The following is a 13,685-nucleotide window of genomic DNA, read 5'->3' on the forward strand; positions in this document are numbered from 1 at the left end:
TTAAAAGAAAAATCTGACTTCCTCAGAATATACTATGGCTAGACCCCATAACAAGTGTAAAAATAGTTCAAACTGATCCATAATGTAGCAGTTGAGCCAAATATAATGATTGATGAGCAAGCTAGTTGCGCACCAGACACGCTTGAGTTTGCATCTGACTTGAGGGTGAGAAGATTGGGGCTGTACGTCGGGCAGTGCTAGAGGTGGAAGACAGTGATCGATTTGTGGGAGGAAGTGGTCAGAGATGGCCATGATTGACAGTCAAGACCTTGAGCCCAGGGAGGCAACGAGGGATGGCAGAGGCAAGAGGGTGGCTGTGGGTAGGGATGGGGGAATTCAAATGAAGTGTGGATTGAAGTTACCAATATTAAGGAGTTACTTGATGCAGCGGGTAAGGGAGGAGATCTTAGTGAGGAAGTGAGTGTGGGACTTAGGGAGGATTGTAGATAGCGAGGATTTTGAATGAGAGGCGAGAGGAATAGAGGAGGCTGAGGCGCTTGAAGGAAGAGAAGGTGCGACAGGAGTTGGGGCAGGGGTGGAGGTGGGACTTGGCAACAAGGGCTATGCCATGGAGCTTCCCTTGGTCTCACTCCAGATAGCCAAAGGGAGCACCCATCCAATCCTATAGTAAGTGGACAGAAACTTGAGCTAGGCTTTGTTTAAATTCATTGTTTACTGTTATGCTTTTTGGCTAGACCATTTATGGTCGGTTTAAAAGACCTGCTGGGAAAAGACACTCAACATTAAAGTGACGCAGATCCGGCTATCTGGATACAAGGCAGATTTTCTGCTCTCTCAGTGTCTGATCCTGTGCCACCAAAAGATTTCCCCTTAAATTACAAGCCAGAACAGGTTCAATGACATTAATCCAGCTCCTTTTAAAGCTAAAACTGATTCCAAATCCAACTACATTCTCTCAAACTCTCTCTGTTCCACTATCTTGTGGACGAGGAAAAGGGTTTTCTAATCTTTAACCTCGCTTGAGGCTTGTGAATTTTTGACTTGTGTCCTCTAGTCCTGTGCTAACTGTCCAAGTTAATCAGTGAGTTTGGTTCAACTTTATCTGTACCTTTATTACATCCCACCTTAAATTAGTTTCTTCGTAACTTAGTTCCCTGAGGTCTCGCCACTCTTCTGTGAATCCTTTCTAATGCATCTTACATTTACGGCTCTACTCACATATTTCTCATTCTCTGCGCCAAACATCACTCCTGTAAGTGAGCTTTGCTCCCGAGAGGGGAACAGCGACTATATACATACAATATCTGGTACTGGAGCATTGCCTAAGGGTCAAACAGAAACCCTACTGTATTTAACTTATGGGATATGACACAAGCTCTCTTGTGGTCTCCTAGGCTTCAGAGGGTGGAAAATTAAACATTCTATCAGACTGTAGCATATGCTATAAACTATGGAACAGGATTATTAAAAGTAACAAATAAGTTGTAGCAAGAGAAAATATAGGAGCTTGCACTCTTTACAGAACTTTTAACTCATACTTTCTTCTCATGCACAAGCGGTAGCTATTTGATATTTCCAAACCTGGACTGGTGTTTGTACTGTAACTTTTACATATGGACATTTGTAATGGAACGAGAACAGCCTCACATGAGCTCTGGTACATTGATTCGGGATATAACTGGCAAACTGGAAGCCCTCTGCCTGGGATATACCTCACCTACAGGAAGCGGTTGCTATATACAAGACTTGTAATATAGTATAGTTATAGACACAGATTTCCATTGTACTGCTAATCTGAAATTATTCACACCAAGCACACAAGGTATAAAAGGAGATGCAGTTGTTTGAACTCTGGCTCCGTTAACAATCTTACTAAGCAACAGGGGCAGAGGGTGTGTGTGTGTGTGTGTGTGTGTGTGTGTGTGTTTTTTGGGGGAGTGGGGAAGCACACAACAACTTGTATTTATATAGCGCCTTTAATGTAGTAAAATATCCCAAGGCGCTTCACAGGAGTGTTAAAAGACAAAAAATGTTGACACCGAGCCACGTAAGGATAAATTAGGGCAGGTGACCAAAAGCTTGGTCAAAGAGGTAGGTTTTAAGGAGCGTCTTAGAGGAGGAAAGAGAGGTGGAGAGGTTTAGGCAGGGAATTCCAGAGCTTAGGGCCTAGGCAGGGCCACCAAAGGTTGAGCGATTATAATCAGCGATCCTCAAGGGGGCAGAATTAGAGGAGCGCAGATATCTTGGGAGGGTTGTGGGGCTGGAGGAGATTACAGAGATAGGAAGGGGCGGGGCGGGGCCATGGAGGGATTTGAAAACAAGGATGAGAATTTTGAAATCGAGGCGCTGCTTAACCGGGAGCCAATGTAGGTCAGCGAGCACAGGGTTGATGGGCAAATGGGACTTAGTGCAAGTTAGGACACAGGCAGCCGAGTTTTGGATGACCTCAAGTTTACGTAGGGTGGAATGTGGGAGGCCAGCCAGGAGTGCGTTGGAATAGTCAAGACTAGAGGTAACAAAGGCATGGATGAGGGTTTCAGCAGTGGATGAGCTGAGGCAAGGGCGGAGACGGGCGATGAGATCTTATTACGAGTCTGGGTACAGGGACATCTAACAGAGATGAACGATAGCACACATTACATGTCCCTCCAAGAAATAGTATCCTGGACCAAGTTGAGGAACCTTCACGACTATTGCAGCCTATTCCAGTCAATACTTGTGCTAAAATAAGTTTTGAATTATCAGACAATTCAAATTAAGCAATTCTGAATAAGAGGAACTGATTGTAATGGAGTTCTCAAGGATTGCCAAATTCAGACCGTCACAAGGAATTCCATTACCCTGTTTGCCACATTCTGTAAGAATTCAGAATTCCCTCCCTAAACATCTCTGCCTCTCCACTTCTCTCCTACATTAAGATGCTTCTTAAAATCTACCTCTTTGACCAAGCTTTTAGTCACCTCTCCTAATATCTCCTTCATTGGCTCAGTCTCAACTTTTGTCTGAATTACACTCCCATGAAGTGTCTTGGGACGTCTAACTACGTTAAAGACACGATATAAATGAAGTTACTGTTGAAGTTGTTGTTGTAGCAAATTGTTGTTGTTGTCAAAACCTCAGGGCTTATCCTGAGGGCTAGATAGACTAATTGTCTGCCTGAAAGTGTTAATATGCTTCACAAACACCTTCAGCTTGGCTTGGCTTGAAATGTCACACAGATGAACTCGCTGTTGTAAAAGCTTCTTTTTAAAAAATTTATGTCTCTAGTTACCAACAAGTGGAAATACTTTTTTCCCCATTTATCTGATCAGAACTCTTCATAGTTTTGAGTACAGTGGAATTAGACTAGGTGGAAATATTAAAGGGTATGGAGAGTGAGCAAGAGAGTGGGATTAGACTAGGTGGGTTATTAAAGGGGATGAGGAGCAAGTGGGAGAATTGGATTAGATTGGGTGGGATATTAAAGGGTTATGGGGACCAAACAGAAGAATTGGATTAGACTAGGTGGGATATTAAAGGGGTATGGGGAGCAAGAAGAGTGGGGTTAGTCTAGGTGGCTCATGTGGCGGAAAGCAGCAATATAGAACTGATGGGCTCAATCACCCATTTCAAAGCTGTAACAGATGATCTCCCTCAAACCTGGTAACATCCCAGTAAACAAACTTATGCTGCACTTTTTCCATTGTTTTAATATGCCCCGATTCTCCCTAGCCCTAATTAGTAGGTTTTCCTCCTCCACTTTCCTTGGCCAATACCTGATCCTTTGAACTAGAAACCCTCCAGCCAATTCCTTATCCACGTTCATCTTTTGCCAGATCATCAAACAAGCTACTTGGCTGGAATGTTTCTTTATGTCAATGGATTTATGTTATCCCACCATTTCTCACTGTTGGCAGCCACTCCTCTTGGTTTCCCTTACTCAGTTGTTACTTTTAAACATGTTAGGTCTTTGGCATTCTTTCTTCCCAAGAGTAATCTCGATAAACAAACCCGCAAGTTATTCCTAATTTTCTGGGCAATAGGAGAAAAATGCAAAAAATCCAATGCGTGAAGCTCAGGTAAAATGCCAGTCTGCTGTGTTTGCAACATTTGGAATTTATAGAACTGACATGGCACTAGTTTTGCATCAGTTACAAAAACTTTTAAATAAACATTTGTGCGGGAACGTTATTGTAATGCTCCAACAGTTTTAACGAGATATGCTAGATAGAAACAGTGACAAAATTACCTGAACTATGATACACAGCACTAGCATCTTTGAAGTAATGAGGTAAAAGTCGCTCCAGTAAAAGCAGTACATCTTCCAACTCTTCAAGAATTCCCACAAGCAGGTAATTCTCATTCATGTTCTCTTTGGCTCTCTGCAGAGCCCACTCCCCTGGGTCCCTTTAAAATTAAGTCAGAATGTTGAATCAAGGCACAATTGGTAACATTACAAACAGTGCAAGTGCTGATTACTATCCAGTTACTTGTTAATTTGAACATGAAGTCATTGCAATTAACACAGAACATTTGTTGTAAAATCATAAATATTTTAGCATTAAATAGATAAGAAAATAAAGTGTAGACGGGCTGTACAGTCCAACATCCCCATCGTGATGAAACTTTTCTTACAGACAGAAATTTTTCGCTCAGTTATCCAGGGAATCACAGGTTGATATTTGTAATGTATATACCTTTAAGGGGGGGGGAACTATCTTTTACAGCTCATGTATACTGCAGTACCGGCAGTGACCACACCTGTATATAGCACTGAGTGGTAATCTGTACAGATCAGTTCCCGTGTGAGCCACGTTGAGTAAACACCTGTTATACCGTTCTCCTGCAGTCTGTGTCTTATTATACACAGACACAACATTGGCGACAAGGCAAGTTCGAACCTACCTGCAACTCTGCATCACCTCCCAGGGATTCGTTCCTGGAGATCAGTGGATTGGAGGTCAAGGCCAGAGACTCGGGCGTTGACCACGGGCAACCGCCCAGTCATCCAGCAGAGACGCGAGAATTGCAGGGGAGGCTGTCGAGAGCCAGGCTTGGCTTTCCAGTCGAGGTGGTCCAGCGAAACGGGCTGGCAACAGGTAGTGCGCAGGCCCTTCCCGGACAGCGGCGGGCTAGAGCCCGACCGAGCGGCACAGCAAAGGGCCGAGCAGCGTCGACGGGGGAGAGAGAGAGAGGGCAGAGCGCACAGGGCGCAGCCGGTGTTCAGGGGCCGAGCAGCGTCGGAGAGAGAGAGAGAGAGATGCACAGAAACCCGCGAGGCGCCGCCATTGCCACGAGGACTGCCGAGAGCGGCGTTGGCAGCAGCGCAGGCGAAGCGCGCGAAACTAACAGGGCGCGGCCATTGCCACGAGAACCGCCGGGAGCGGCGTTGACAGCAGCGGGGGAGGAAGGAAAGCGCGGGAGACGCAATTTTAAGTCATTGGGAGACGCCATTTTAAACCACACCCAAAATGCCGAAGAGTGGCAGTATCACCGCATCTGACAATGAAGTCGAAGATTGGACGACATATGTCGAACGAATAGAGGCATACTGCAAGACAAATGAGGTGTCAGATGACAAGAAAGCGTCGGTATTGTTAAATTTAATGGGTGCAAAGACGTATGGTTTATTACGAAATCTAGTAACCCCAACGAAGCCAATGGAAGAGTTTTGAAGACATAGTAAGGATACTACAGGAACATTTAAACCCCACACCGCTGCTGATAGCAGAAAGATTCAAGTTTCACAAACGGAACCAGCATAAGGATGAAAGCAATGCTGATTATTTAACAGAACTGCGCAAACTATCGAAACACTGCCAGTTTGGAGCGAGACTGGCAGATACCTTAAGGGACAAGTTTGTGTGTGGGCTTCAAAGTGAAGGAACCCAGAAACGGCTTTTATCTGAAAAGGACCTTACGCTGGAAAAGGCTTTCAGCATTGCGGTATCATATGAAGCAGCAGCACGGGGCGCTGCAGAGATACAACAGAGACCGCAAGAATATGGCACAAACGAAATGTCATATGGAACAGAGAAGTGCTATCGCTGCGGCAGAACAACACACGACCAGAATGATTGCTGGTTCAAAGACAAAGTGTGCAGACAGTGTGGAAAAGTAGGACACATAGCACGAGTCTGCAGGTCGGGAAAGAAAACCAGCAATAAGAAACCCATCAAAGAAAAGTACAAGAGGGTACATAAGATGACGGAGAATAGTTCAGACGAACAAAAGAGTGATAACTACTCCGAAAGCAGGGAACTGAGTTGTCTGAAACTACATAATGTGATCACAACAGAGGATCACCGAACCATTTGGGTCACTCTCAAGATAGCAGGAGTCCAGGTAAAGATGGAATTGGACACAGGATCAGCCCTAACAGTCATAAACCGACAGGACTACGAGCGGCTATTCTCACACATACCCTCGAGAGACACAAAAATTATTTTGAAGACGTACACGGGGCAAAAAGTCTACCCCAAAGGAAAAATAAGGGTGACCGTTATATATAACGGTAAGGAAACACCAAAACTAGACCTGTATGTATTGCAAGATGGAGGACCACCATTACTGGGACGTGAATGGATCCGGAAAATACAACTGGATTGGCATTCCATACAGGCACTGACTGTGGCTGACAAAAAGGATGAGAGCGTCACACCTGGGCGACTGTCAAAGATCCTAACTGACGCGAAAGAAGTGTTCCAGCAAGGACTCGGAACACTAAAAGGCATGACAGCGACGATTAAAATGGAAGAAAACGCAAGCCCAAAATTCTTTAAGGTCAGACCGGTACCTTATGCGATCCGCCCAGCCGTCGAAGCAGAGCTGGAGAGTCTGGAACGTTCAGGTGTACTGTCCAAGGTAGACTGGAGCGAGTGGGCTACACCCATCCTCCCTGTGATGAAAAAGTCGTTGAGCAGCACGCCTGGGGAACCAAGGAAGGTTCGCATCTGTGGGGACTTTAAGGTAACAGTGAACCCGGTCCTTCACACCGTACAATATCCACTTCCGCGGATTGAAGATATTTTCGCCTCGCTATCTGGAGGGAAACGCTTCACTAAGATTGATCTGGCCCAGGCGTATCTGCAAATGGAGGTAGAAGAAGCATCAAAAAAATACCTCACAATCAACACCCATAAAGGTCTCTACCAATACAACCGGCTGGTATTCGGGGTAGCATCAGCTCCGGCTATTTGGCAGAGGGCAATGGAACAAGTCCTGCAAGGGATCCCAGGGACCCAGTGTTATTTGGACGACATCCTGGTCACGGGCGAAAATGACAGCGATCACCTTGCCAACCTGGAGCAGGTGCTCACTAGATTGCAGGAATATGGGCTCCGAGCTAACAGCCCCAAATGCGAGTTTTTTAGAAAACAGATCTCGTATTGTGGCCACGTTATCGATAAAGAGGGGTTACATAAGTCCCCAGAGAAGATTGAGGCAGTAGTCAAGGCTCCAGCACCGGAAAATGTGTCACAACTGAGGTCGTTCCTCGGGCTGGTAAACTACTACCATAAGTTCTTGCCAAATTTGTCTACAATACTACACCCACTGAACACCCTACTGCAAACTGGGGTGCCATGGAAGTGGAGTGACGAATGTAGACGAGCTTTCCAGAAGAGCAAAACACTAATCACATCAAAAGAGGTATTGGCCCATTACAACCCAGCATTACCAATTCGGTTGGCATGTGATGCGTCACCCTACGGCATTGGAGCGGTGCTGTCGCACAAATTCTCGGACGGCTCAGAGAGGCCAATAGCCTTTGCGTCACGATCACTAACCTCAGCCGAGCGTAACTATGCCCAGATTGACAGGGAGGCCCTCAGCCTAGTGTGGGGAGTGAAAAAGTTCAATCACTATCTGCACGGGCAGAAATTCACCTTGCTGACTGATCACCATCCTCTTGTCTCCATTTTTAATCCGAAGAAGGGCGTTCCGGTGATGACTGTGCAACGACTACAAAGATCGTCACTTTTTCTAGGGGCGCACCACTATGAGATTGAATATAAGGGCACGAAACAGCATGGAAATGCTGATGGGCTATCACGCCTGCCACTGCCTACTGCAGAGGAAGCACCAGCAGTGGATCCTGTCGAAATATTCCATTCGACTATAATTGAATACCTACCGGTAACTAACGCTTGCATCGAAAAGGAAACCCGAAATGACCTGACACTGTCTTGGGTATATGATTTGACGGTGAAGGGATGGCCAGCACATGGCGACTCACTGTTGCCAGCATTCTCGACAAGGAGAGAACAGCTGTCAGTGTGCCGGGGGACCTTGATGTGTGGATCCCGAGTGGTAATTCCATCCAAGTTAAGGGATAGAGTGCTCAATGAGCTTCATGAGGGTCATCTGGGAGGGGTAAAAATGAAAAGCCTAGCCAGGGCTTATGTGTGGTGGCTGGGAATCGATAAACAAATCGAGGACCTGACCAAGAGCTGCTCAGGATGCCAGAGAGTCCAAAATGCACCACCACAGGCCCCTCCAAACCCATGGGAGTGGCCCTCATCTCCATGGCAACGGGTGCATATTGATTTTGCTGGTCCATTCATGGACTCAATGTTTTTAATAGCCGTGGATGCGCACCCGAAATGGCCTGAGGTCATCAAAATGTCCTCCACCACCACGGAGAAAACTATTGCAGTCCTACGGACCATTTTTGCCAGGAATGGCTTGCCAGAACAGATTTGCTCTGACAACGGACCACAGTTTGTGTCCGAAGAGTTCCGGAGGTTCTTAAAAAAGAATGGGGTAAGACATTACACATCCGCCCCGTATCATCCAGCCACAAATGGATTGGCTGAGAGGTTCGTACAAACCTTTAAGAAGGCAATAAAGGCTATGTACAATGACTACATTCCGCTGCAGCACAAGGTGGACAATTTCCTGTTCGCCTACCGGAATGCGACACATGCAGTCACCAACCAGGCCCCAGCCATGATGTTCTTTAACCGAAGGTTAAGATCTCGCCTGGATTTGCTCAGACCAAACGTACGAAGAGATGTTGAGAGTAAGCAATTCCAGCACATCCATGAGAAGCCAACAATGAGCTTCAATGTAGGGCAACCAGTCTTGGCCCGCGACTACCGAACAGAAAAATGGCAGCCAGGAACGATATGCACACGGCAGGGCCCACTAATGTACACAGTGGATGTTGGGGAAAGCATCGTGAGACGCCATGCTGACCAGATCCTAGAGTCACAGGAACAAGTCAACCCCATGCCTCGCCCATACGTACCTGGTGATGAACCCGACGTACAGGTAGCATCTACCCCAGAAACAGTAGCATCGGAAGCTGATGAACCAACCAACGACAGGGGGCCAGAATCGCCTCCGCACCAAGAGCAAGACACTCGGGAAAGGCGCTATCCAGAAATGATCAGGAAGCCTCCCCAAAGACTGAATATATAAATAGACTATTTTCAGCTAGTGTTGCATGTTAAAAGTGTTAATTGTAATTAGTTTGATATTTAATTGTTAAATGAGTGTTATGGTACTGTTAATCTAAAAGGGAAGGAATTGTAATGTATATACCTTTAAGAGGGGGAACTATCTTTTACAGCTCATGTATACTGCAGTACCGGCAGTGACCACATCTGTATATAGCACTGAGTAGTAATCTGTACAGATCAGTTCCCGTGTGAGCCACGTTGAGTAAACACCTGTTATACCATTCTCCTGCAGTCTGTGTCTTATTATACACAGACACAGCAATATTTTCTACAACAAAACGGAAGTTTTAGAGTACAAGATCAGTACAGATGATCGAGGCCATTCTACCCATCTTGGTCCATCTTCTATAGTAATCTACAGTCTGCCCCCCTTCCATAACAGCATTCACCAGCCTCTTGAATGACTCGAATTTTTGCTTCCACTTCCCTACCCAGAGCCCATTGCAGGTATTGATCACTCTGTGTAGTGAAGTGCGTCCCAACATCAGTCCTGAACTTACCTTTACCCAGTTGATAGCCATGTCCCCTTGTCCTGTGGTCATGGCCTAACTTGAAATCATGCTCAGGACTAACCTTTTCTATTCCACTCTCATACGCCTCCTTTCAAGACTGAAGAGTCGGCTCTCTTCGAACCTTTCCTCATAACTCAGTCCCTCTGACACAAGGGATCAGCACCCCTTCCAGAGCTTGGAGGTTCTCCTTGTATCTCTGTGACCAGAAGTGAACACAGTATTCAAGGTGCTGCCTGACCAGAGCACTATACAGCTTCAGCATGGCAGCCACAGACTTATGCTCTACTGAATAGGTAAAATAGCTCAGCATTCTGTTTTGCATTGTTGATTGCGCCTCTGTGATGGCTGGGCATGGTGAGTGTTCAGTCTACCATCAGTCCCAGAAGGCTCCCACCCTCTCCTCTAGTTAACATGACACCATTCTTCCATTTTCTTTTACAATGCTCGAGACCGTGGCCCGGAATTTGCAATCAGCGGCGAAGCAAAGGCGTTCGCCGCTGGCCCCGAAGAAATCTCTGTGGTGAGAAGTTTGCCTTTTTCGACACGCAAGTGATTTCAGCGCAGTGTAGTGGGGAATCCCTAACGCGATCTGCTGTGACATTAACAAGCAGTTTAAGCAGCCAATCACATTGCAAAATTCTCAGACAGGGAAGCAGGAAATGAGAACCTGCTTTTATCCTGCCCTTTTAAAATGTTACACAGAGCAAAACAAAGATTGGGGCTTTCACATGGAGATAAGGTAGAACCTGAAATATCATGAACAAACTTTAAAAAAACATATTTAAAAAAAACTGTAAAATTGTAATTTTTATCATAATGGGCAAATTTGACATTCCACAAAATTAAAATTAGTTTTTCAGGGCCATAACATTTCTGTAGCAGTCAAAACGCTGTTAAAACCCCAGTTACATCTAATCCAACAAAGCCTAACATTTAATGAGGTATTTAACAGCGATATTACTGTAGAAAAGCCCACATTTTTGTTTGTTTCACTGAATACACTAATTGCCGGGGGGGGAAAAGAGTGTCACGCCACAGTGCAGCCAGTGTCAGAGCAGTGAATGACTGCCCGCAACTTCAGGATTTCTGCATTTAGATGCACATTCGCTACATCCTGAAGTTGCGGTCAGTTTCAATGGGGTAATAACGGCAAACGCTGTTAGTTCACCGTTATTACCCACTGCAAATTCTGGCCATGTGCATTTATCTGCATTGAATTTTAGCTGTCATTGTTCAGCCCACTTGTCTAGCTCCTTCTGTGACTCCTTAGAGACTCTGCAGAAACATAGAAGGTAGGAGCAGGAGTAGGCCATTCGGCCCCTCGAGCCTGCTCCGCCATTCAATGAGATCATGGCTGATCATCCAAATTCAGTACCCTGTCCCTGCTTTCTCCCCATATCCCTTGATCCCTTTAGCCTTAAGAAATATATCTAACTCCTTCTTGAATATATTTAATGAATTGGCCTCAACTGCCTTCTGTGGTAGAGAATTCCACAGGTTCACCACTGTTTGGGTGAAGAAATTCCTCCTCATCTCTGTCCTAAATGGCTTACCCCTTATCGTTAGACTGTGACCCCTGGTTCTGGACTCCCCGGCCATCGGGAACATCCTTCCTGCATCTAGTCCTGTTAGAATTTTATAAGTTTCAATGAGATCCCCTCTCATTCTTCTAAACTCCAGCGAGTATAAGCCCAATCGACCCAATCTCTCCTCATATTTCATTCCTGCCATCCCAGGTATCAGTCTGGTGAATCTTCGCTGCACTCCCTCCATGGCAAGAACATCCTTCCTCAGATAAGGTGGCCAAAACTGCACACAATACTCAAGATGTGGTCTCACCAAGGCCCTGTACAACTGCAGACTCTAGGAACAGGAGTAAGCCATTTAGCCCTTCGAGCCTGTTCTGCCATTCAATGAGATCATGGCTGATCTGTGACCTAACTCCATATACCCGCCTTTGCCCCCTATCCCTTAATACCTTTGGTTAACAAAAATTTATCAATCTCAGATTTAAAATTAACAATTGATCTATCAATTGCCATTTGTGGAAGAGAGTTCAAAACTTTTACCACCTTTTGCGTGCAGAAGTGTTTCCTAACTTCACTCCTGAAAGGCCGAACTCTAACCTTTAGACTATATCCCCTAGTCCTAGACTTCCCAACCAGCTGAAATAGTTTCTCTCTATCTATCCTATCAGTTCCCCTTAATATCTTGAAAACTTCGATCAAATCATCCATTAACCTTCTAAATTCTAGGGAATGCAACCCTAGTTTGTGTAATCTCGCCTTGTACTTTAACCCTCGGAGTCCAGATATAATTCTGGTAAACATACGCTGCACTCCCTCCAAGGCCAATATATCCTTCCTAAGGTGTGGCGCCCAGAACTGAACAGAGTACTCCAGGTGTGGTCTAACTAGGGCTTTGTATCGCTGAAGCATGACTTCTAACCACTTGTATTCTAGTCCTCTAGATACAAAGGCCAGAATTCTATTAGCCTTTTTGATTATTTTCTGTACCTGCCCATGGCATTTTAATGATCTATGTACATGGACCCCTAAGTCTCTTTGGACCTCCACTGCTTCGAGCTTTTCACCATTTAGAAAGTACACTGCTCTATCCTTTTTAGGTCCAAAGTTGATGGCCTCACATTTGCCTATATTGAAATCCATTTGCCACAGATTTGCCCATTCATTTAATCTATTGATATCCCTTTGTAATTTTATGCTTCGATCTACACTGCTTACATTGTCGCCTATCTTTGTGTCATCGGCAAACTTGGATATGTGGCTCTCTATCCTATCATCTAAGTCGTTATTAAATACGGTGAATAGTTGAGGCCTCAACAGAGATTCCTGTGGGTCACTACTAATCACATTCTGCAAATTAGAGTACTTGCCCATTATCCCTAATTTCTGTCTCCTGCCACTCAGCCAATTTCCTAACCAGGTCAATAATTTGCCAACAATTCCATGAGCTTCAACTTTAGCTAACAGTCTCTTATGAGGGACTTTATCGAAAGCCTGCTGGAAGTCCAGAAAAATAACATCCAAAGACAGCCACTATCCATGATTTTACTCATCTCTCTCTGACCAGCTGAAAATTTGCAAGGTCTCCACCTGGGCTTTTTCTTTCTGCATTCTTTTGGTTTCTCTAACTGCTGGTATATTTATCAGTATCACACACAACGATCCCTGGCATCCAACGCTGCTTCCGTCCCCCGTTTAGTATTGTCTCTGAATGTGACCAGCTTACACTGTGTTTCTGAACCCAGATTATCTGTAGATCAGAAACTGGAGGGGCCCAGCACCAAACCCTGGAATACTCCACTCAGCACATTTCCCCAGCACCTATCTCTGGAACACTCGACTCAGTATATCTCCCCAGGACCGATCACTGGCCATTCCACTCAGTATATCTCCCCAGCACCTATATCTGGAATACTCGACTCAGTATATCTCCCCAGGACCGATCATTGGACCATTCCACTCAGTACATCTCCCCAGCACCGATCACTGGCCATTCCACTCAGTACATCTCCCCAAGACCGATCATTGGGCCATTCCACTCAGTACATCTCCCCAGGACCGATCACTGGCCATTCCACTCAGTACATCTCCCCAAGACCGATCATTGGGCCATTCCACTCAGTATATCTCCCCAGCACCGATCACTGGCCATTCCACTCAGTACATCTCCCCAGGACCGATCACAGGCCATTCCACTCAGTATATCTCCCCAGCACCGATCACTGGCCATTCCACTCAGTATA

General features: G+C 45.5%; 1 protein-coding gene across 6 annotated transcripts in view; it reads right to left on the reverse strand.

The window, feature by feature from the left end:
• Positions 1-13,685, reverse strand: part of LOC147121521 (uronyl 2-sulfotransferase-like) — a 122,444-nt gene that overhangs the window by 13,427 nt on the left and 95,332 nt on the right. For all 6 annotated transcript variants that reach the window (XM_085981844.1, XM_085981849.1, XM_085981843.1 and 3 more), the window contains one exon: positions 4,190-4,347. In XM_085981844.1, coding sequence (XP_085837970.1) covers positions 4,190-4,347 — 158 coding nt within the window. The remainder of the gene's footprint in view (positions 1-4,189; positions 4,348-13,685) is intronic.

This window comes from Somniosus microcephalus, chromosome 3 (genome assembly GCF_052327205.1).
Source record: "Somniosus microcephalus isolate GS21.2 chromosome 3, FLI_Smic_1.0, whole genome shotgun sequence".
Taxonomy (NCBI): Eukaryota; Metazoa; Chordata; class Chondrichthyes; order Squaliformes; family Somniosidae; genus Somniosus; species Somniosus microcephalus.